A 26,399-nucleotide genomic window follows, 5' to 3' on the forward strand; every position below is an offset into this window, starting at 1 on the left:
TTTATCGTGCCTGGTGGTGGTGAGAGGGTGGTGCTTGTGCTGGTGATGTCGAGGAGCTGTGTACGGGAGTACGGGATCAGGCGGCGTTCATTAATAACGTCGCGGACCTATATAGAGTGTGTAGCTATGCTACAAAAGGAGGCCGAGCTCATTTTTCTTGTAGGATTCTGTCACCAGGTGTCGTCCTGTTCACTCATTCATCACCGACCGCCTCCCTGTGACGAGAAAGCGTGCGCTAAACCGTTCTCCGTATTAATTATTTCCTTTGTCGATCAATCACTCAGTTAATCTGTCTGCCGTGTTTGTGCAATTCATTGGATCAGCCGCAGAAGATGGATCACCAATGCTCAGCATCCAGCAGCCGCCCACCATTCATTCCGTGACAATCTTCTCACACAGCCTCCGTCCAGCCTTCATTCAAAAACAATGAACAGATGATCAACCCATCTCAAACGACGTTTTCAGCTATGAAAACTTCCTGCGACGTTACAAATTACCCTGCAGGTGAGAATGTCTTTACTGACTGATGGAGCTTTCAAGTACTAGGAAACTTTGGAGACAACTCAGAAGTAGAAAAGAGTAGGGGAGATAATCTACAGATAATCTCTCTATAATCTACTTATCATAGAGGAGAAGATGTGGAAATTTTTATAAGTAGTGTAGCGGACGCTAAACACTGAATACGGATACCTTAAAATTATACGGTTAAAAATACGGTTAAAATCATACAGGTCGAGCAAAAATCCCGATGTAGATAATTTACGGGACTGCGTCTCTAATAAGCTCTGAAGGATTAAAATACGGTATTTGGACCAAATATCGTTCAGAATATATTTCGAGAACAGAGTCTTGTCGGGTTTTAAGCTCTATTGTAGGAAATTATATGATCTCTGGCTGCATCTGCTGTACGGTTGATGTATTCGCTCCTAAGTCGAGGTTGGTATAAGGCCAGTTTCACACGGCAGAGACCTCGCTCCTGGAATATCATATTACGGAAGATCATATTTCATATTTTGCAGCTCTCCTGTACTTTCACATGGGGATCTTACGAATAAGCCGACAGATCCAACAACTATGCCGACGTTTGCTCGACGGCGAAGTTTAGGTTATGTTGATTAGGCTGCAGTAGAAAAAAGGTAGTCTGCAAAGATATGATTCAATGGGTAGGCTGTGATTAGGAAGAAGTTTGATAGTTTGTGTGATTCACAATGTAGTTTCCAGTTAATTCAAATTTATTTCTTTCTCAAGCCCCAATCTAGATTTGATTTCGGTATTTGTTTCAAAGTTTCCATTCCAATTTGCAACTATCCATTTTATCAAACTTGGCTCAAAACGAATGTGCCGGTGGTGTAAATCATTTCTTACAAACGCATTTCCTCTTTGTCGGCCGGTAACATGCAGTTTGATATTTTTAAACCTGACATGCCGGTGGTGTCTGTATGTTTTTCCAAACATTATTTTTCTTCCCTGCATGCTGGTGTAAGGTCTGTTTGATTTTAACCGGACATGACTGCGGTGGTTGTAGGTCCTTCTTAATACTGTCTTCCTTTTTCCTTGCATGCTGGTAGGAAGTTTGATGTGGGATTTCAGCCTTATATGACGGCGGTGTAGATAGGTTCTTCTTGACACTATTTTTCTTTTCTGCATGGCAGGGAGAAATTTGATATTCAATTTTAGCTTAACATGACGGCGGTGGTAGTAAGTTCTTCTAGATATTCTTCTTCTTTCTTGAATTGTTTTGCTGCTTGTGTGTGGTCTTGACTTTATGCGGATTTTAATTGTTCTAATGTTATTTTCTGATTGCTTTTGATGGATACTGATTTGATGTGTTGCAGGTGCTGTCCTTGGTGGATGGGAGATATGGGCGGTCGGCGGTCCGGGCTGCTCTTCAAATTGGTGGGCAACGTCCTTGGATTCCTGGTGTGGCGCGCGGTGGTACGGGCTGTCCCTCTACCTGATGGATGTCGTCCTCAGCTTGGCGGGTGATGTCGTCCGGCTCCTCCTGGCGTTCTGCGGGGTGCGGTGCGACTTCAGTCTTGACATTCTCGGTGGGTTGGTTTTCCATACATGTGTCACGTTCGCTTGCCTGTTTTATGACCTCCTCCTTGGGTGTGTCTGCCTCTGCATGCATGGGCTCGATCATTGGTCCAATATTGATTTTAATTGTCTGACGTTTCTCCTCGATTTGCCGTCCTAACATCCTGCTTCTCTCCGCTGCTTCCTTCAACTGTTGATCCAGTTTCTCAAAACCTTGTTCACTTGCCTTCTTTACTTCTTGAACTTCCTTTTTTAATTCTTCTTTTGTTTGGTCGCTTTTTCATTTAGGTTGTTTATTGCTTCCTTTGTTTGTTTGTTGTCTTTCTTTACCTCTTGAATTTCCTTCTTTAATTCTTCCTTTGCTTGTTTATTGTCTTCTTTTAATTCTTCCTTTGTTTGTTTATTGTCTTCTTTTATTTGGTCGCTTTTTCTATTTAGATTGTTTAACTCTTCATTTGTTTTAGCTATTGCTTCATTGGTTTTCCTTATTTCTTCCAGGATGATGTTCCAGTCTACAGCGGGAGTATAGTCTTCAGTCAGCGGCGGAAACTCTGTGGTATGAGCTACGGGCGTCTGGACCTCTGGAGCGGTGGTACATGGGCGTTTCTCCCGTGCAACATCTTCCATCCTTGAAGTCGGTGATGCGGTCTCCCGGATGCGGTGTGGTTCTTCCATAATTTATTGGATGATATAAAGATGCAAGTGCGTTGAAACGACCGCAAACATGTGAGGTTATGTGAAACGATTATAAGTGAATGATCAAAAATTGAAATAGTGTGAAAATTCGTTCAATGAAGAAATACAAAAGTATGATTCAATAATATGTTCAGTGATGAAGTGAATCAAATTAGCAATATCGTTAACATAAAATGATAATAACATAAAGGATACACAATGGATAATTATGCAGTAACGAAGGTACGTCTCTTATAATTTATTATTATTACTATTATAAACATTTTACTCTTATAATTCCTTGACGCAATTCTATATAGGGCTAGTATTTTACACAAAATTTTATATGAAAGCAGCAATGCTCTGCTTGAATTACTCCACAATATATCCGTGATTTAGTTTGGCTTCCCTTTTTATGCCTTAAAAAATTTTAAAAAATGTAAATAACTTCAATCCTCTTTTCCATAAAATTTTTTTATAAATTGTTTTGGCATAGACCTAATGCTCTTAAAATAATATGACTTCTCTTATGGTATTTCTCATACCTATGACTTATAATATGACCAACTTTCGAATAACACAATAATGAAATTCTGAGTTCTATTTTTTCTCTAAAAAATTCATCAATCGATAAATTTCTTTTCTGTTCAAAAATTGGGTATGGTACGTCTTGTTATTTTATATAACAATGAACAGTAAATATTAAATTCAAAGAAATTTACAACCATGAAATTTTCAAAAAATTTTCCCGTTGTCAGCGCTATAGTATACTGAGCAACTTAATAGTCCTCGTAGTCGATTATCCACCTCTTCAATGCCTATCACTGTTGGGCGCCAATCATGTAAAGCGGTAATTTTACATGCCTCACATACGTAGAGTGAATCTTGCACTGAATCAATGGTGTTGAGGTTATAAATTTTGTGACTGCGTGCGTGGACGCTAAGTGTACACCAGACTGATTGATTCACTACAAGATTCAATACAATTGTCGGAATCGCAGGAGGCCTAAAACGCTCGCTCACCCTTGATTCTTCTTATGACAGATTGTATGGTGATGAAATTTTTATAAGTAGTGTAGCGGACGCTAAACACTGAATACGGATACCTTAAAATTATTACCTGTGAAGAATGAGCATACAAAATCATACAGGTCGAGCAAAAATCCCGATGTAGATAATTTACGGGACTGCGTCTCTAATAAGTTCTGAAGGATTAAAATACGGTATTTGGACCAAATATCGTTCAGAATATATTTCGAGAACAGAGTCTTGTCGGGTTTTGAGCTCTATTGTAGGAAATTATATGATCTCTGGCTGCATCTGCTGTACGGTTGATGTATTCACTCCTAAGTCGAGGTTGGTAACAGATAAAAGCTGATATATGAGCAGGTAAGGACAAAGAACAAATATCTCGATCTGACCCCACTCACTACATCCACTTAGACCTGTTCCAATATCCAGCTTAATTCAATTATTTCAATGATCGTATTCGATCGGTTCTTGATAATATAGAACGTATCAGACACAATAATTGACAGGCTTAAGAAATAATCGAACTCAGAAAACGAATTAACAAAAATTGAAATATATTATAATAAAATATATAATCACACAGTGCAGATTCAGAATTTGATTCACAGATTGATAATAATTTAGCATTAACAAAAGAGTTAAAAATTTTCTTGTGCTTGCATGACACCATGCATGATTCGACAGAATTTTACAATTGATAAAAGTTAACAGTTTTGAAAAAATAATGAAAAATGAATAAAAAATGTTTTTTAAAATTGTTCGGGGTTGTGCTTCTGGCAGCGGAGGATAGTTAATCAACCACAAGTTCTTATGAATTCTATATGAATAAATTCTAGGCTCTTAATAACTAAACGCGCTTGTCGGCGTGTCCAATAATTTAACGAAGAAAATTTTATATTTTTCTGCACTGAAATATTTTCAAAGCGTAGATTGGGGCCCCTTTAAACTTATAACTCACGTGAAATTCCTTGGCGGTCGTGGTTTTCTTCTTTAGATCAAAATCGTTTGATCGGCGGCGGTCCAAGCTTCGGTCTCAGCACATGGGGAACTTTAATTTAATATTTCCTTCACCAAATTAATTAAGGGATGATTTAACTTTAAACTTTTAATTTATCGATTGATGAAAATAGATTTACAAATAACAAATAGATTAGCCTAAAATATTGGCTCACAAATAGAACATATAAAATCGAACGAAAATCTTACAAATAGGTCTTGGTAACTTTAACGAGGTCTGAACGGTGAGGATTTCAAAAGGGAAGTGCAACGTCTTCTTCTAAGCTTCTTGGCTAGAATCTTTCTCTGAGAAAAAGATGTAATAAATTTGCATGAAAATTTGCCATTGGTATAACGATTGTGACGTAGACGTGACGTCAGTGGCAAGCAATAGAATATAATTCCTTTAATTACGATAATAATTTAATTTTTATAATTCTTAAAACTTCTTAATCTCCTAGACATAGTTCCTCTTATACAATGTACATGTGCTAGCGTATATGATAAGGCAGGTTCGTTGTCTGATAGTAGATTAACATGTGTTGTTTTCAAACGATTGCCTTTTGGTGCTATTTCTATGCACTATGATTGGCTTAGACTTGCCAAAGAGATTCAATCACCATGTGGTTCAGTTGAAGTAATAATTAATAAATTAATATTCTTATACAATTTTTATTATGTTTGAGACTGTTATAATTGATTTCTGCCGTTTTTATCAATAATATAATGTTCATGCTACGACCTAGTTAGTTACAATAATACTTGACATTATAATATAATTTTTTAAGTAATAAATAATTTCAACAATAATACATACATTTTATTTTCTTTATTCGAAATTCTTGGTCCTTTATTGATAGTTTTTACTTTTTTAGAAATAAAATTATAGCTTGCATGAATCTGGCATGACATTTTAAAATTCGCTGAATCAGTCAGCTGTGTTTGAGCTGCTTTAAAACATCTGATCGGTAGTAAACAAAGTGTAACCTCAAAATTCAATGAGCAATTCATAAATGGTTCGTACTTTATTTGCAGAATAGTTATAATTTCATTAAATAATTCTCTAGAAAATATTCAGTACAGAACGGTACTCTTATCTAATATACAGTTACTGATAAGTAAGCTTTATCGCTCGGTCGCTAACTATTCATTTAGCAAATTCTTTCATTTTAAAAGGTAATCACAATTTTCCTCTCTTCTCATGAGGTCTATTTAAAAAATTCATCACAATAATGAAGCAAAATAATGTAGACGTTCTGAGAAATCACTATTATAGTAAAAACATCTATTGACATGGGCCACTTTTTAATAAATTAATAAAACGAAATTAAATCTTATAGCACCCTTTATTTTTAAAAAACTTTAAAATAGTTTATAAACTATTATTTATAACCTGACGATGGTATAATATCATTGTTAAACTATTTTAAAGTTTTTAAAAAAATAAAGGGTGCTATAAGATTTTATTTTGTTTTATTCACTATTATAGTGTATTAATATTATTGGATTTCCACCATTAGTATAATCCAGAAATTTGTTTAGGAAGCTATAGTTGGTTGAAAATTTTAAAATTTCTCTTCCCATTGATGAGAGGTTTTTCTACTTGTATTGAATTCAATTCTATTGTTTTGTATTTTGGTTTTCCATTAATTGAGCGAAGCAGCGCTGCCTTGAATTGACAGTGGGTCGACGTCAGCTAGCAAGTGTCAAGCATTAATGCAGGCTATTAATTCAGCATGTTGACGACACCTGGTGATGGATGGGCTTTTACAGCGCCACCTTCGCACCTGCTCCAATAGCCATACCACACATCAACCACTCTCTCACTCGCACCCTTCCTTCACAGTTCTCTCTCTCGCACTCAGTCTTTCTGTCTCCAACTCTCAAAATCTCTTCTAGTCTCTCTTGAACTCTCTCATCATATCTGTTTTTCTCTTATTCACTCAAATTATCATCCCTATACTCTTTTCCATCCTCTTTGAAACATACAAATCTCTCGATAGCTCTACCATAATTAACACACTCTCTTCACTCTATTTCCTACACACCATCTCTCTCTGACTCACTAATACCTATCCGGAAGTTATAATAATTTACATTGCAGATATTAAGATGTTGAAGACAGATTTGTAATTTCCGGGCTTTACCTAAGATTGTAATTGATTATGTTTGGTTCATTTTCTAGAATCACTGAATTATATATCTATATTGTCTACTCAATGGCTGAACATTAATTTGATGAATTACTGTAAATTGGATTTAGAGTTGGTGATTACAGCGTATGTTGAATTTTTAATACTTAAGGATTGATAAGATTATAGATCAATTATTGAGCAGTAACTTGTATTTTTGATGAAATTATGTTAGTGAGTTTTAAGAATTATTTATCATTGTCTGACACTGGATTCAAAATAATTTTCATGCCCTGGTGAAGAAAAAAATCAGAACTACTATTTTGGTGTGACTGAATTTTTAAACATAAATTGGACAGATTTGGCAGAGAATTCTTTCTGCAGTGTATAAAAAAGTAATGGCGCTATTTTAATGTTCTGGCTACCATAATTTTGAAGCGACGAGCTGTGGTCCGATAAAATTGCCAAAAGAAAAGATTTTATTTATTCAACAGACAAAAGAGCCTCATCTTGAACGCTCTTCAGCTAAGCTCACGCTTGTAGCTTGCTTTTTTATTATTTTTCGCATTGCGTTTGTTTGCTTATGGATGAGATTGCTCGGGATAGAAGGATGATTTCTTTGCGGACTCTTGTAACACAAGACAGTATACTCTCCTACGGAATTATATTTTCAAGTTAATGTAAAGTAATGTAGCCTAATAACATGTTCCAAATCGTAATGAGATAGTTTTTATCAATCTTACATCATAATCTATCAACTTGTACAATAATCATAAAATAGTGTCTTGATACTCATCTATTTTGCTATCCATGTAATGATGAACTGCGAGTTAATAATTCGTTTTTGAACCATTATGACGACACTACAGTCAAATATCTAAGAAAATGGTTTTCAATCAATTTTCAATAAGAGTGTTGGAAATGGATTTTTAAAAATCCGAAAGCGCTCCACGTGAGTATAGTTTTCAATAACTATTGTTCAAAATATTATAGACTGTACCTAGTGTCGTCATAATAGGTCAAAAACTATATGTATTGATGTTCATAAAAAAATATATTTTCCTACTCATGTGATTCAAATCTGTTGGTGAGAAATGAGTTTGCAAGAGTTCTCAGACTATTTATTGTACATGTGCACTCACTCATTTTTTTCATACGGATAAATCAATATTTTATAGTGTTTTCAATAATTAGGCTACTTTCCATGATTTCAATTATTGTCTCCACGTGTTCATGAATCATACATCATATATTGAGGAATCAAGAGATTGTAAGTGATAAAACTAAGTAGAAGTAGAAAATTAAAATCTTGTAAATTATTATTTGCGATAGAACTTTTATATTTCAATTCGCATTTGATAATATTCAATATAGGGTGATACCATAGAGAAACGATAGCATAAGGTTTACGCTAAGACTATTGTTTTTCTATGGTGATACCTTCTTGGAAACGTATCGACACGAATAATCACGATATTCATCATACCTATAACTCCAAGGTAACTTGAATTGAAGTTCTATTACATTTTGCATTGTTGAATATACGCTAATAGATGAGTGATCGAAAAAACAGATCCAACTAATTTTTAATATTACTGGCATACTTCTAACGAAATTTATTGACCGAGCGAAGTTAGGTCTGAGATTCAAGTCGACGGTTTGGCATTTCTCTTAATGTTTGAATGTTTAAATGTTTAAATGTTTAAATGTTTAAATGTTTAAATGTTTAAATGTTTAAATGTTTAAATGTTTAAATGTTTAAATGTTTAAATGTTTAAATGTTTAAATGTTTAAATGTTTAAATGTTTAAATGTTTAAATGTTTAAATGTTTAAATGTTTAAATGTTTGAATGTTTAAACGTTTAAACGTTTAAATGTTTAAATGTTTAAACGTTTAAATGTTTAAATGTTGAATGTTTAAATGTTTAAATGTTTAAATGTTTAAATGTTTAAATGTTTAAATGTTTAAATGTTTGAATGTTTAATGTTTAAATGTTTAAATGTTTAAATGTTTAAATGTTTAAATGTTTAAATGTTTAAATGTTTAAAGTTTAAATGTTTAAATGTTTAAATGTTTAAATGTTAAATGTTTAATGTTTAAATGTTTAAATGTTTAAATGTTTAAATGTTTAAATGTTTAAATGTTTAAATGTTTAAATGTTTAAATGTTTAAATGTTTAAATGTTTAAATGTTTAAATGTTTAAATGTTTAAATGTTTAAATGTTTAAATGTTTAAATGTTAAATGTTTAAATGTTAAATGTTTAAATGTTTAAATGTTTAAATGTGTAAATGTTTAAATGTTTAAATGTTTAAATGTTTAAATGTTTAAATGTTTAAATGTTTAAATGTTTAAATGTTTAAATGTTTAAATGTTTAATGTTTAAATGTTTAAATGTTTAAATGTTTAAATGTTTAAATGTTTAAATGTTTAAATGTTAAATGTTTAAATGTTAAATGTTTAAATGTTTAATGTTAAATGTTTAAATGTTTAAATGTTTAAATGTTTAAATGTTTAAATGTTTAAATGTTTAAATGTTTAAATGTTTAAATGTTAAATGTTTAAATGTTTAAATGTTTAAATGTTTAAATGTTTAAATGTTTAAATGTTTAAATGTTTCACATCATGAAATTCTAAGTGAAATGGGATCATTCGGAACTCTCTATCTCCAATGAGTACTGAGTCATGATTTTTTAAAAGTGAGTGAAATTTGAAGGAAAAATCAATTTTGATGTATTTTAGTTTTTGATCAACAATATCTTCCGATTGTTAACATTTAGATGTATAATCCGAAATCCCTCTGGGCGTATTTTTGTGCTCTACAATCTGAGATCAGAGAGAGCGCTCTATCTCAAATAGATTTTCAGGTACACCTGACAACAATGCTCCTTGTATTGTGAAAAACACTTAATTTTCAGCTTCAACCATCATCACCAACTACATTGTCCTCACATTGATATTTCGCAGAATGACATAAGTTCATGAGATCATGTTCTATGAGAATCACCCGCTAGATGCACTTCATTTCAGTATTTCCTAGTGGAGAGGCGCGCTTAAGGACACCTCAAGGATCAAAATTTCAAACACTTATAATTTTGACACAATGCTCAGATTTAATCTTACCTACATTTCATTCTTCTCGGCTCGTCAAGGCGGTCCGGAATCATGCATTATAAGTCACATTCGGTCGAAAAATGAAAAATTTATTGTTAAGTGTACTGAAGCCCATATTCCAATACACAAGAAATGACCGATTTCTATATTCAAAGCTCTGTATCTCTGTAACCCCTTATTATAAAAATCATTACTTGATCTTGAAATGTGAATTAGCATTTTTTCTTTTTTCTTTCATCTGCTGTAAACGATTCATGAAAAAATATGAGAGATTTGATTGTTGAAAAAATCCGGAAATTGTAGATATTTTCTCATATCAACAGTTTTGGCAGTTCTGTGATATGCCAGAGTGATCCAAGATGGATTTTAGGCAGCTGAGCTCGTAGAGGATGAATTTTTCTACAATTTGAAATCAATCGTGAGTTTCTTTGATGTATCTGACTCGTTTTAGAAACTCTCGATCAACAGTAAAATCACGAAAAAATGTAAAAACTGAAATCGACATTTTTATAATCTCCTGTAACTTTCGAATTGTACTGGAATCGAAAGTATTATTAATTAGAGTGGGTAGAGGAGGACAATTTTCACATCCTCACTTGATTTGGAAATTTTATCAGAAGTATTTCACAAGACATGCAGCTTTGAATATAGAAATCGGCAATTTTTTGTGTATTGGAATATGGGCTTAAGTACACTCAACAATAAATTTTTCATTTTCCAACCGAATTTGATTCATGATGCATAATTCTGGCCCGCCTTGACAAACCAAGGAGAATGAAGTGTAGTACGATTAAATCTGAGCATTGTGTCGAAAGTTATAAGTGTTTGAAATTTTGATCCTTGATGTGTCCTTAAGCGCGCCTCTCCAGTAGGAAATACTGAAATGAAATGCATCTAGCGGGTGATTCTCATAGAACATGATCACAGGAACTCATGTCATTGTGCGAAATATCAATGTGAAGACAATGTTGTTGGTGATGATGGTTGAAGCTGAAAATAAGGTGTTTTTCACAATACAAGGAACATTGTTGTCAGGTGTACCTGGAAATCTATTCGAGATAGAGCGCTCTCCCTGATCTCAGATTGTAGAGCACAAAAATACGCTCAGAGGGATTCTGAATTATACATCTAAATGTTAACAATCGGAAGATATTGTTGATCAAAAACTAAAATTCATCAAAATTGATTTTTCCTTCAAATCTTACTCATTTTTGTAAAATCATAACTCAGTACTCATTGGAGATAGAGAGTTCCGAATGATCTCATTTTATTCAGAATTTTATGATCTAAAAAAAGGCGAGATCAAATTTTTCTGTCCGATTACGAGATTTGGACTCGTAACTTTGGATTAAATGTTGTGTAAGCATGATCTGATCAAATAAATAGTTGGTGTATCAGTGTGGAGGTGCATAATATGGTTTGGGACGTCGTTCAGTTATAAATGTTATTTATTCTATTAATAAAATTTTTGTTCATTATTTGTTATTATATTCTTCAATTTTTTTTATAAGTTTTGGAATTTTGAATTCTCAATTTGTTTTATTTTGAAATCTTTGAATTTTTAATTTTTGAATCAGGTGGTATTTTTTTTGTTTGTATTATTTATTATTGCATAAGTTCGTATCATTATTTTATTTTTAATTTGTATCTGTACAATTTTTATTATTAAGGAGACATATTCGGGGAAACCCGTTGTCTCCATTCTGAATAAATGAATAAATGAACTGTTGATTGTGTGCAATAACGCATGCAATTAATAACTAAAATAACATAGCATTGTCTCTCGAACTTTCTCTGCTTTGAACTCGGGCTGTCCTGTTGACAGAATGTCTTGAAGGAGATTAGCTTTTGATGTTAGCATTTTTGATATACCAACCCCAACAGCCATTAGCCGTTTTCACACCGATATCTCACCGACACGACATACAGACAGGATTTACTCTGATGAACAGTATAAGAGGAGGCTGCAGTTTATAACTGCGCGAGGTCTACTGTTCACAGAATTACTAGTTTTAAGAATGAATGAAGAATATAGTGCAATGAGTGAGAAGGATGTAGTGTATTTTTCATAGTAAGCGGCTAAGAACTTCTCTGAAAGATTTTGGTATAAAAATTTCAAGTTAGAAGATAATATGATAAAAATTAATAGTCAGTGTGACTGGTTTTAATATGATTAAAAAATTCACAGCTCCATCATGAATTCATAAGAAAGTATATGAAGCATGAAACTCTGCTACTTGACTGAAGTTGAATGAATGCTGAGAAGAGAATAAATATGAGCTCATTCGTGTTGGGCGAAGGGATCAAGGGTTTTTGCAGCTTGTATAACTAATAGATATGATCAAACATTGGAGCTTCAAACTTTTTGGTTCTTTCAGTTCATTAATCAATCATTATTCACTTTCTATCTTATTCCCAGCAGATCATGGATGGACCATAATGTTTCCAGCTACTACAACGAATCTCTGAAGAGCCTCACTTTTTTGATATCAAGCCACTCTCTGCAGGGTCGATTCACTTCAAGGAGTACTATTACACTGCGGTGGGCACTTACAGATGCTTTTTGCAAGAGATGGCGACTAGAAAAAGTGAGAGTAAAGATAAAACGAGGAGTTGACCGGCCGAAGATATTAGTAGTGGAGTTGATAGATTACTCGCCTTTTCTTAGAGTGACGGAGAGCCGGGACAATACTTTTCGGACGTCATGATTAATCGAGCCATTTACGAGCTTCTTCGTGCGATGACCTTTGCTCCTGGCCGATGCGACAGTCGTCTCAGGATCGAGAAAAAGGAAGCGGCACAAGAGTGCTATGCGGGCGGTCAGTTGCAATCAAGAACTCTCGACGAACAAGAAATAGAGAAAAAGAAAAAGAATAGGTTGAAACGAGGAAGAAAGTGGAAAAGTGAGATGAGGAAAAGTAGGAGGCCGTGGTGGCGATGGAGGAGGGTGAAACAGAAGAGGTATGGGAACAGCAGGCGTTATTTGTCACATCGGGTGTGCTCCCCTCTCAATACAGTTCCAGTTTCAGCCACCAGTGCTTGCCACCGATTGCAAAGAAAATCTTCCACTGAGCACCAAACAATCAATTTCTCCTCTCCACTTATTGCATTTCTCTTGGACTCATCCGATTTGTAAAACATAAAACACTACTAATGTGCCACTGGGCCACATCCACGTTACTTACGCAGCGTTTCCACGATGTTAGTAGATAGTCTTGTTGACTAGCCCTAGTTAGACTCAACACCTGTCAAAAATTTTCTGAAATCTACTCCCAACGCTAGGGAATCATACATTTCTCTTGGTATCAGATGGAGTTGGTGGTGAACTATCCATGAGAAGATATCATGCTTTCCAGCTAAATTCAGTGGACTAGACTTCTCACGATCATCATTCTCTTCTTTGTGATTATTTTGAACTATAAATTACAAGGGATGTAGTGTAATGTAATGAGTCCTTGTTCTAGTTCTTATTTCTCAGTATCTGAACCAATTATATTTCTTTTCTAATTTCTGATTTTTCATCAAATTTTGTTCCATACAGTCACGATAAATCAATATTTCATTATTCATGCCTGAAAAATTCAGTTCTATAGCCTTATTATAGGATCGAAAGCTTGTTAATACAATTGAAAACTCTCTAAACTAAGGAAAAAAATGTAATGTATAGTCAGAGGGAATAGAGGGACTAAAATTGCTCATTCAAAGAGTGGAAGTTTGAATGCAGTTCTTATCAATAACGACTTCACAAGTTATTCATCAATCTTAAGGAGTTACCTCTGTGAGTCCTCCTTGCTTCGACTCCATCTTTACCTTATGCACACGATATAAGAGCAAGGGAACTTGAGCTGGAGCGGTGTGCTGTGTGTTTCTGTGTACAGTGGCTCTTCAATTACGTCCTCCGGCTGTGTGCACTGCAAATATTGTGCTCTTTTAATTCCGTTTTGCTGCAACGTTATTGGAAACGAAAACCACGAGCGGGCTTACTTCCTGCCTGTACACTGCGGATAGTTCAAACATTTAGCTTAGTGTTCCTAGCCTGAATTAGACTGCTATCGCTGTTACTTTTGAATGTTTTCCTGCAGAGGATGATAGACGATAAATTCAAACGTACTTAGAACTCAACTCAGATGTGGCTCAAAACCATCTGAAACTATTTTGAAAATTGTTTCATTTTACTGCCTCCTCTTTAAATAATTCTATGCATAGCTCCATTACACCGGGCCGTTTTCAAAAAGAAGGTCGATATTCCATCCAAAATCATGTATTATGAGTTAAGTCCTTGTATTCGTCCACCAATATAAATGAATGTATCCTTGGTCTTCTGAACTGATACTTCTGAGCTAGTTCTATCTTTAATCGGTAGTCGAAGCACGTGAAACTATGTTTCAATACAATAAAGGAAGCATTCTGGATGCTTATACCATGCTATGATAATTTACAGTCCTAGAGATTTGATATAGTAGGCCAAGGTCAGCTATGATTATTTCACAAATGAATTTTGAAGCAGAAATACATAATTATTGATAACCTACAATCATGCTTATTTCTTGTTCCTCCCAAATTAATGACTGATTTTGCTTCTGCACGATGTGAATAGATTCTACAAATCCTAATGTAACTATATTCTGCGAATTGAAAACTACTATTCAAAGAAGATATTATTTAGGACTCACCTTCCCGTCGGGGCTGCATACTTTAATACCAGCTAAAGAGATCACCAAAAGCACAGGTTTCGATCGTGGGCAATCCTGGAACAAGCAATAGCAATACATGAGTTCCACGATCAGGACTTGGAAAGAGATTTAATTTTATAATAAATTATTTTTTCCATTTCATACCAGTCTTCCGAAAGTGAAAAGTCAAGAAAAGAGAAAATTTGATTGCTCAAATCAGTCAAGTGTGTATGTACCACTTTCTAGTAATTTATCATGTTATTTATCTTTATTGATTCATACAATAAGTACAGAATCAAAATGATAGGAAGAGAAAAAATAAGGTAACCTTGTGCTATTTCTCTCCCAAATCAAGATTAGGTTATTACACATATGGCTATAATATTATTTACATTTACATATTATTTTATATTCAAATGTCCCCACAAAGGGCAGGCTATAGGGAACACAAATAAGAAATTGGAAACAATATCAAATCTACTTTTTGAGAAGTGTTTGTTTGTTTATTCATTCATTCGAATAAAGTTAAAGTAGGAAGTTTTTTTCTGTGTTATCGGACTTTCTAATTAGTATGAAATTATCCGGGAAAAGTGAGAAATCATCCAAAATGCATGAGAGCACTAGCTCAGTTTCCGTAAGATAAAATAAGTACAATTACTCATTCAATAAACTACCAACTGATTTAAAATAATGGTTTTTTCTGTATTATCATTAATTATTCAATAGAAAGTTAGGAGCACAAGTTGCCTGCTTAAGAGAATTCGTCAAATTAATATTATTTTCTTGGTATTCCATTGAGCTACTGGCTATGATCAATCCATTCTTTGAAGAAAGGATGTATCCACATTAGAGTAGGCTAAGTGTTGCATGTAATATAAAACCAAACCAATTTTATTATTCCAAACCACAGAAATAGAAAAACCTATTTGGATTCTCCTCGAAACTACTTATAATGTGTAGGAGGAAAATAAAACTTCCTCTTCAAAAATCTACAGGTATAATGATGCATCACCAAATCATTAATCATCTTTTCACACAAGATGGCTAATGTAAGTGATATGTGAGCACTGATGGTGAGTAGATGTATGAGGAAGTAAATAGCTGATGCTATGAGTATGAGCAAGCAAAGGGGAGGAGGGTGGATATCAACCCGATGAAGCATGATGCCCAACCGTTGATGAGCAAGGTGCAAAATGGGGATGAGCGAACGCCAGCAAGAGAGCTGCTTCTTTGGGTGACTGAGCATCAAGCAAAGTGACGCAGAAGGGTCGCGGAGTGTAAGATGACGACCGGCCGGATAATGCTTCCCTTCATCATATATTATAACGCATTACCGTCATGAGGCCTAGTACTCACGCCTTCCTTGCTTAACTTGTCTACTTATGACTCACTCGGCTACTTACTACTTATCACATTATGAAGAATGTTTCTAGGAGATTGAGCTTTTAGAAATTCTAGAGTGACAGAGTACTAACTACCACATTTTCTGAAGAATATTAGAAAATCTACAAAATCCGAATGGATAAATAAAAATTCCTATTTGAAGAAATTTATAGGTCTAAGTGAAATAATAGGCTAATATCGCCAAAGATGATAACGTTAAAGATTAGATAATATCAGGCATCATGGCTAAATTGTACAACAGCCGAATAGAAATGAAAATAATTTTTGCTACCTGTATAATATTATATAAAATATTGAAAATTTGAGGTTAGGCGTAAAACATCTACTGATCGGCGACCTAATGATCGACCGAGTCGCATAACGTAGAATCTGACCAAACACCTTGGCAGAAACTTATTGTGGCGAAACAGTATTCAACTTGAGGAACTAAACGTCCCACGTGGCTAAATATTGTAATATGAGAAACAACCTATAATCTGTAAAAAATTACTTTGCATGTAAAAAGCATATTAAAAAACCCAAACAAAAATAATTAAATGTATTAAGGAAGTAGGAGGTTACTGGGCGCATGAATACTATAATAATTTGCATGCACCAATCAAATAGTGGCAATTGATAGGCGGAAATAGTGAGCCAATTCAGATATATTTGTATATATTTCTACAAATGATAAGAATTTATAAATTATTATTGTGCAGTTTATGTTTGTATACGGCCCAAAGGCAAATAAATTATTAAAGATGTAACATAAGTAATAATTTAATAGTTTGGTATGGTCTATTTGAGCCATGAATGGCGGAGGAACAGAATATTTAAATTTCATGTAAATTTAGAAATCGGAAATGAAAATTGTGAATGAGAAAAGAGAACTTCGACACTTGCCTGCCGACAACCACCATGAGTTGTCACCAAAAATTATAGAGCGTAATATCTTACTATACCTTTGATAGCTTAAAGTAAATCGAATTATTTAATTTTTTCATAAGACTTTGTGATGCTAATGTAAAGCAGAAGTCATTTTTAAATAATTTTTTAACCCCTTGGAAGAGACGACTCCGGCTACAAATAATCCAGGACCACCAGGAGCTTGGATTGACATCAGTAGCTCATAGAAAATTCCAGCATGTGAGTGAAAAATATTCGAAATAGTGATAGGGCGCCCTCAGTGCTTCGAAATGAAATAAGAATCAAAGCTAGCTCGTCGAAAGGGTTTTTTATAAATTAAGAATTTGGTAAAAATACTTGCGCAAGTAAAGATAGTATAAAAGGTATTTTATTAGATAGTAACGAATCAATCCATATATCAAAAGATCCATTAATCAAAGAATACTAAGTTCTAGGCTGTTAATACAATATTCATATGATCATTAACTTCTGCAATATAATTTGCGATAATATAATGTAGCTCTGATTCACTAGATGAATTGATCTATCTATTCCGTCAGGTGCCGAATAACACACCCTGAGATAAAAAATATTTATTATAAAGAAATCTATTGGAAACCATAGAATTCAATATATATATTTGGATTATTAGTTTATCAATTTATCATGCTGATTTAAGAAATTTATTCGAAATAGAATTGTCCAAGTCGACAAGTATCAGCAAGCTGATATCGAAGCTACATGCAAATAAATGCATATGATCATAAAAATGAAAGCACATGGTAGCGTTTCGTGCTATAGAACTTATATGAATAGTATTAGCCTGTGATATTTTATTGATTTCGATTATTGTTTTGTCTTATATTATATATTTCTGTCGCTCTATATATTTTTGCTCTGATTTATTTTTTGAGATATTTGTTAATATATGTATCAAATTGTTTATGGTGTACGATTTATTTTTATTCCTCAATACTATAGGATAAGTTTTACATATATATTTTTATAAATTATCAGTACTTGCTGGCTGACAGGTCATTAAGTCGGTCGGTCTTCTGGGAACAATCCTCTCGATCAAGTAATTTACTTCTTGTCGCATGAAGCTTATGCCTTCCTTCATGCATCCGTCTCACGTGAGTATTCATCATTTGGCGATCAAGATAGCAGTTTATTATAGAAGTGGCGGAATGGAGAATAATTATGGGTTACGAACGTGATAATTGACCTGAGATGAGAGTGGTTATTCAATTGATTGGTGAGCTAGATAATCCTTTGCTATTGAACTCAACTAAATCAAGTCATTAAATTCATTAATTTGAAAATCACAAGTTATACATCACTTTTAATACAGCTCTTCCACTAGTCTTGGACGTATTTCAATGAATGAACAATGATCAATGATATATTATTTCACAGGTGATCTGCAAACCTGTAAATCTATATCGATCCGTACCTGCAAATCTGTATAGCAAGAAGTATGATAAAAATATTGTTGTAAAGTTTGCAATATTCACTCATATAATTATTTGATGTCTTGTGAAATTACCTTTATCCTCACTCAACATTCTCCAAGAATGCTTCAGCAGACAATTTTGATATTGATTTGTGAACAAGAATGTGTAATAATATCAAGAGAAAAACTCACTTCGAAACAAACTCATACGCTTCAAGTATGACCTACATTAATAATGTGGAATTGGTTTACCAATTAATTAAACAAATGTAAGTTTATTTAGAGTTTAGTAAGAGTTTATTTGAGTATACAATGGAAGCGAACTTGAAAAGGGAAGAGAGAAGTCCTTCGTGGAACACTTATAATTTGAAAACACAGTGGAACGGCTTATTATTTGTTGTGCACTTTAGTGGTTGCATCGCAGCCAACTTATTCGATACACCATCAGCATCACGAGAAACTTTTTCCGTCTCCATAACCGATATTAATGTCTGCTCACTTGTTTACTGTTCACTTAAGAGAAAAGTTGATTATTTATGGCCTTTTTTTGCAGCTGTACACTCAGCATCTGAGACGGTTGTAATTCTTCGATGAGAAAAGTTGATATATTCTTGAGAAGCTGGAAAGTTATGAGAGGAGTGCGATGTTTACTCGGATAGTTGAAGGACGAAGGGCGGAAGGCCCCACCAAGTATAGGATGCTTATGCTTTTCACGATATAGAATAAAACATTAGGTACTCTAAAAAATGTATACTCAATTCAAATTGTAAATAAATAGTGGTACAGAACAGAATATATAATATTCCATAATCTAATGATTATTCTAATCATTCGATAAATATTTCATGAATTATTCAAGGTTGATCACTAAATCAAATAGCCATTCATTGAATGATTTCACTTCCACAACTACCAGCAGCATTTTTATAACAAAAATAGATTCTTCATTATTCTTATAAGGATTTCCAAAACTGTATTCCCCAACGAAGGACCAGACAGATAAAAGTTTATGACTTCACCTTTACACACAAATACACTCAAATAGAAGACATTAGTTAAATGACTTTCTTTCTAAAACTCTCTGTAGTTATAGAAATTGAAGATATTATAATAAATTCTTCATGCAATTAGAGATTCCTCAAACTGAAAGACCACACGAATAAGAGTTCAGGACTTCACCTTTATCAGAGTACTGAGTTTATCAGAGAACTATACCTGAAGAATAAGATAGAAAATTGATTCGTGATTTATTAAGAATTGAAGGTAAGTTAAAACAGGAATAATGAAATTCAAATGTCTTGGAGAGAATGCAAAACAAATTGCCTTCTTCCAGTTCATTCATTATTCCAGAAGATCACCCGAAGTACAGATGTACAGCAACCTTCCATATACAACAAAAATATCTCACAAGCAGCACAAAAATATGTTGAGCCATGAATATCATTTTGCTGATTCAATCACAGGCAGCGTCAAAAAACAACAAACTTCCTCGTTTCTTGAGCCGCGAATAGAGCTGCGGGCTGCAGGCGCCACATATCATCACTTGAATAAAATCACTGTTCATTCTGCTGCAAACTTTCAATTACTCTCGGGAGAGTTGTTCTTCGCAACTCAATTTCAGAGTTCCCGCAGCCACAGAAACTCAACTCCTTCAAAATAATATTGAAATTCAGTTCAGATATCAATGACAATTGAATGAATTATAGGACCGGCATTATTTCCCTGTAGTACTGGATTAAATGGCGAATTGAATATCATTCAAATACATATTCTATCTGTATTGAAGTCCACGTCAGTGGAATAGATAGGACAACAGCATTGCTGATCCTCTGCGTTATCACTGCTTCTTATAGTGGATAGCATTCCCAATATATCCTATATAAAGCTGCGTACACATATTCGCGCTTCCAACCAGCACCGAGCACGCTCCTCCCTCGTACCGCCCTCGTACCACCATCGAACCACAGTCGCTCCGCCCACGCACCCATCATGAACGTTATGGAAGATAGATCTTCTCGCGTTCTCCGGTCGAACCACTGTTGCTCGCCGGTCGATCATTAATCGCTCTGCTGGAGTGACGTTCGGTTGCGGAGCAGAGCGAAAGTCTGTACGCACCTTAATATTAGTTTATCATTCCTGTTAAAGTGTTAATAATAACAAATTATATTCTATTCGTCAAGAATGGAATAGAATAATAATATATTGTCAGGACTAATTATAAATATTTTGGTAATTATTAGATTTCTACATCGTCCTGAAACAATCTGCCAACGTTGAGGAGGAGGCGAGGGAGAGAGCTATCTGCTTAGTCTAATGACACAATTACTCTCGGTGCAAAATATCAATAATTAGCCGGCAGGCTCGTTTCGCTCGCCTTCTCCGTCTTGCAAGGTGGCTCCGCCCCCTGGACCCCCGGCTGGATCATCCAGTATTAGGATTATGTAGTGCCGGGTAAAAAATCTCTATTTATATTGATAAAAATATTCAGTTATTTCTCAATTAGAGACTTGGTTAGAATAGTTTGAGAATTATTGTATTTCAGTCTGATAGTTCTTCGAAATTTGAAACAGGAATAGTATAGAAAACTTGACAAACATCCATATCCAACCCCATTTTAATTCCCTTGATAAATGTGGAAAAATGCATTGAAACTCAATGAAGACCTTGAGAAAAGATACCCTCTAAAAAAAGCTGTAAATGCACCTATATGGGGCATATCTCTGGCGTAATTTCGAGGTCCACTCAAAACAAAATTTCTAGACCCTAGCTGAGCCTGTGCACCAAATTATAAAACTTTCTCTTAATAAGTTCCTGAAAAATGTGAGAAAACGCAGAAACAACGCTTAGGAACGCAAGGAAAACGCAGTAAAACATCCTATCTTGGGTATATCTTTGGCGTAATTTTGAAGTCCTCTTAAGAAGAAATTCCTAGACCCTTGCTGAACGTCTGTACGGAATTTTGATCTGTCAATTAGTTCTCGAGAAGGTCTGAAAACCGAAGGAAAAAAGCCGAAAAACCGCCGATCTTGGACGGAACTGAGGCGTCTGAACATTAGGTTGAACTTAACTTTCAATGCAACATTTTTACTTTCTCAGCCCTAATACCATAGGTAAGGAAAGTATTGCTTTCCAAAAAAAATTAAGGCACCCCAATTTCAAGTTTTCTATACATTTCAAGGTCCCCTGAGTCCAAAAACATGATTTTTTGGTGTTGGTCTGTGTGTGTGTGTGTGTGTGGTGTGTGTGGTGTGTGTGGTGTGTGTGTGTGTGTGTGTGTGGTGTGTGTGTGTGTGTGTGTGGTGTGTGTGTGTGTGTGTGTGTGTGTGGTGTGTGTGTGTGTGGTGTGTGTGTGTGGTGTGTGTGGTGTGTGTGTGTGTGTGTGTGTGGTGTGTGTGTGTGTGTGTGTGTGTGTGTGTGTGTGGTGTGTGTGTGTGTGTGTGTGTGTGTGTGTGTGTGTGTGTGGTGTGTGTGTGGTGTGTGTGTGTGTGTGTGTGTGTGTGTGGTGTGTGTGTGTGTGTGTGTGTGTGTGTGGTGTGTGTGTTGTGTGTGTGTGTGTGTTGTGTGTGTGTGTGTGTGTGTGTGTTGTGTGTGTGTGTGTGTGTGTGTGTGTGTGTGGTGTGTGTGTTGTGTGTGGTGTGTGGGTGTGTGTGTGTGTGGTGTGTGTTGTGTGTGTGTGTGTGTGTGTGTGTGTGTGTGTGTGTGTGTGTGGTGTGGTGTGTGTGTGTGTGTGTGGTGGTGTGTGTGTGGTGTGTGTGTGTGTGTGTGGTGTGTGTGTGTGTGTGTGTGTGTGTCTGTGTACACGATAATCTCATCTCCTAATTAACGGAATGACTTGAAATTTGGAATTTAAGGTCCTTACACTCTAAGGATCAGACATGAACAATTCAGATCAAATGCAATTCAAGATGGCGGCTAAAATGGCGAAAACGGATCCAACGATTTTGATCTAATTCATACCTAGAAGAGTCATTGATAAGCTCTACCAAGTGCCACAAGTATCATATCTATAAAAATTCCAGGAGCTCCGCCCCATCCATGCAAATTTCTATTTTAGATTCAAAATTATCAGGCTTCAATTACAATTTAAACAAAAAATTTCAAGTGGAAAAGATCGAGAGTGAAAATATCTACAATTAATGTTCAGTAACATTTTCACCTGAAATTGAATATAAGCTCGATGTTCGAGAAAATAAGATTATTCAATTTGCAAACTGTTTGCAACTGTTATTTCTATCAAATCATTCACTATGAAGAGATAGCAGACTTCATGTGTCTGCAGCGTTATTGTCCTGTCACCAGCTGGTTTGAATAGTAGACTTGAGAATTGAGATGTGCGTGAACACTAGGGTCAGTTGATCAATTTTCATAACGGCAAGGAAAGTTTGGTGAGTGCGCCACACCAGATTTTTATGTACTTCAGCTGAGCCTGTGTACCAAGTTTAAACTTTTTTCCAATTGGTTCTTGAAAGAGCTGAGGAAACACTAGAAAACGCAGATTTTGGGCATATCTTTGACAATATTTTAAAATATGTTTTTAGTGCGCCTTGTAAAATATCGAATTTGGGTAGATAAAAATCCCTAACCAAAATAGTAATAGGTCTGAAATAAAGTAACTGGCTAATATCGCCAAATAGATAACAATTAAGATTAGATAGCATCAGCTTGTTCTAGCTTAACGGTACAAAAACCTAAAAAGGATTTGAAAGGATTTGTTGCTAATAAATATATTATTATATAAAATATTTGAAGATTGAGGTTAGGTATATGCATTCAGGGATCGGCGACCTAGAGATCGATCAAATCGAGCAACGTAGAATCTGACCAAAACCCCTTGGCAGAGCTCTATTGCAATCAAACAGTATGCAATGTGAAAAAACACATGATCACGTGGCTAACTATCAGGTAGCATGAAACAAATATTAGTGTATAGAATATTAGCTAGCATGTAGAGAGCATAAGTAAAAAACCAAATAAAAATAATAAAGTGTATTCAGGAAATAGGAGGTACCAGGCGCATGAATACTGAATCAAATTTGCATGCACCAATAGCACAACGGCAGTTAAGAGGCGGCAACTGTAGGCCAATTCAAAAATATTTCTATATATTTATATAAATGTTCTGGATTTATGTTAAAACATTGTATAGTCTATGTTATCGATATGGCTCGAAGGCAAAGAAATTATTAAACGCACAACCTAAGTAATAATTTGATATTTTTTGTACGATCTATTTGAACCTAAATGGCGGAGGACTAAGATATTCAAATTTTATGTTAATTTGAAAGTCGGAAGTAAGATTTGTAAAATTGAGAAAGGAGAACCAGCACTCGCCAGCCAAATGCCACCATGAGAGGACCCCAAATATTTTAGAGCGTAGTACCTTGCTAATAAATTGTAAAAGTTAAAGTTAGATCAAATTATTAAATTTCTTAAAAGACTTTGTGATGCTCTTGTAAAGCAGAAGTCATTTTTAATTTCAAATAATTTATAACCCCTTGGAAGAGACGATTCCGGCTACCGTATTCCAGGACCATAAGGAGTTGGATCGACATCGGCGGCTTATAAGAAGATTTTCGACACGTGAGTGATAAATATTGAATTAGTGATGGGCGCCCTAGTGCTTCGAATCTATCTAATAATCAAAGCTAGCTCGTCGAAAGGGTTTTTATTATAAATTAAGAATTTAATAAGAGAAATACTTGCGCAAGTAAAATAGTATTAAAGGTATTTTATTGAAGAAAAAAGATAGATCAATACATTTCAGAAAATTCCATTGAATCAAAGAAGTATAAAATCTAGGCTATTAAAACACATTCATATGGTCTTTAATTTTTGCAATATAATTTGCGATAGTTTGTTATAGCTCTAATTCACTAGATGAATGGCTCTACCTATTCCGTCAGGTGCCGAATCTTGCACCCTGAGATAAAATATATATTCAATACAAAGAAATCTACTAAGTACAAGAGGATTTAATATATATATATATATTTGGATTATTAGTGGCTAATTTATCAAGTTGATCTTAAAGAACCTATTTTTTAATTGAATTGTCCAAGTCGACAAGTATTAGCAAGCGCATATCGCAGCTACATGCAAAAGGATGCATATGATTTTAAGATAAAGGCACATGGTAATGATTCGTGCCATAAATCTAGAATATAAAGTTTAGCCTGTGATATTTTACTGATTTCAATTATTGTTCTATTTTTATATTATATTTTTTATCGCTCTTTATATATTTTTTGCCTCGATCTATTTTTTGCATTAATGTTTAATATATGTATCAAAATGTTTATGGTGTGCAATTATTTTTATTCCTCAACACTATAGTATAAGTATCATATATATATATTTATTTTCCAATGAATTACAAGAGTTATAGGGGAAGCTCATACCTGGGCCTATAAAGATTTTTATGAGACTGAATCCTATTAAAAAAACCAAGACCTAATTATATAATTATATCAAATTTTCATGCTCTACTGACTGATGCCAAGCAGGAGGCTAATCGTTATTTAAATATAAAGAATAACGTGACATAAAACATGCCGTACCAACGTGGGACTGATGATGAGAGCCGAGCTCATTGAATAATTATTTGAAATTAAGTCAATAATCATATTGAAAATTATAGATAACTTATACGAGTATTGAGGAAAACAGGCGAAGTAAAATTTGTATTACTTTGGGGAATCAATAGCTTTAAATAAAGAGAAATTATATGTTTTAAAGAAAATTTTATATTATGTTACTGTAAAAAATATATGTTTATAGAGAGAGATTATATTTTATAAGCCTAAACTGCTATTACTTTCTAGTCAAGAATATATTATGTATTTAAGCCGGTTGGAAAATAAGTCACAGTCTGTAAACTAGTCAAGAATTAAAACAAAACATTGGGGGCGCTAGAGCATTATAAAAAACTTAAGTATAAATACCTTGTCTTTGAGTATCCAAACACTTTACACATCACTGTTTCACTGTAAGTCCCGGTTTGTGTCTCTTTTTTAAGCATTTTCGCTTATTATTTATCACTTTTTTAATTAGCATTTATCATATTTGACACAATGAATCACACTCCCGCAAACTCTGAAGTTTCATATATGTACGGCGGTTGCACAGATCCCACTTTGTCGACTCCAAGCACATCAAACCCCACCATGGTAGATGCCAATACGCCACGAGAAAGGGAACCAGGAAGTGTCGGGTCGATAGTCTTCGATCCACAAGGTCTGCAACCTCTATCATCCACTCGAATCGACGCCGCTGACACACCATTGAATCAACGGATAGCAGAGATCAACTTTGAAGGGGGCGAGGAGCAGCCTGCAGAACCCGCATCGCCAGAGGCCGAGTCACACCTGGGCAAACAAAGTATATTTTCAGTCACAGAGCTAGATCCGTTTCAAAAGGTAATAATGGAACAAACTAGCAGTATGTTCAATATTATGTTACAAAACACAATGGATAATATGATGCAGGAGATTAAAAAAGAGAATGCTGCAATAAAAGAGGCAAATAAACAAACAGTGGAACAGGGCATGAAAGAGACAGCAGGCGCTATAAAATCAGTAGAACGACGGTTGGATAAGATTGAGACTAAAGTAGAGAATCATAGGGAAGAACTGAAAGCAATGATAACTCTACAGAAAGAAAGTCAGGATAAAGTTACGGCAGGATTATCGGAAAGGTTGGATACGGTTACCTGTGAACTCAACGAAAGGATAGATAACCTAACCACACAAATCACTACACCCATTCAGGATATAACAAATAACATTAAGGCCGATTGCCATCAAGAAATCCACAAACAAATTACCGTTGCCAATCAAAATTTAACAACTACAGTTGACAAAAATATTAACAATATTAAAGAAATACAAAATAAACAGATTAATATGTCCACAAAAATGAACCAACTGCAAGGTAGCATCAATCAAAATACAGAAACCTGTAAAGCTTTAAACGGAACTCTACTAATTCAAAAATCCACTC

The 26,399-nt window shown here is 34.5% G+C and overlaps 1 protein-coding gene across 4 annotated transcripts in view; it reads right to left on the reverse strand.

Annotated features, from left to right (window-relative positions):
* Positions 1–26,399, reverse strand: part of LOC111058609 (tensin-2) — a 433,706-nt gene that overhangs the window by 183,110 nt on the left and 224,197 nt on the right. For all 4 annotated transcript variants that reach the window (XM_039433079.1, XM_039433069.1, XM_039433097.1 and 1 more), the window contains one exon: positions 14,660–14,734. In XM_039433079.1, the coding sequence (XP_039289013.1) occupies positions 14,660–14,734 (75 nt within the window). The remainder of the gene's footprint in view (positions 1–14,659; positions 14,735–26,399) is intronic.

The sequence above is a fragment of the Nilaparvata lugens genome, chromosome 1 (genome assembly GCF_014356525.2).
Source record: "Nilaparvata lugens isolate BPH chromosome 1, ASM1435652v1, whole genome shotgun sequence".
Taxonomy (NCBI): Eukaryota; Metazoa; Arthropoda; class Insecta; order Hemiptera; family Delphacidae; genus Nilaparvata; species Nilaparvata lugens.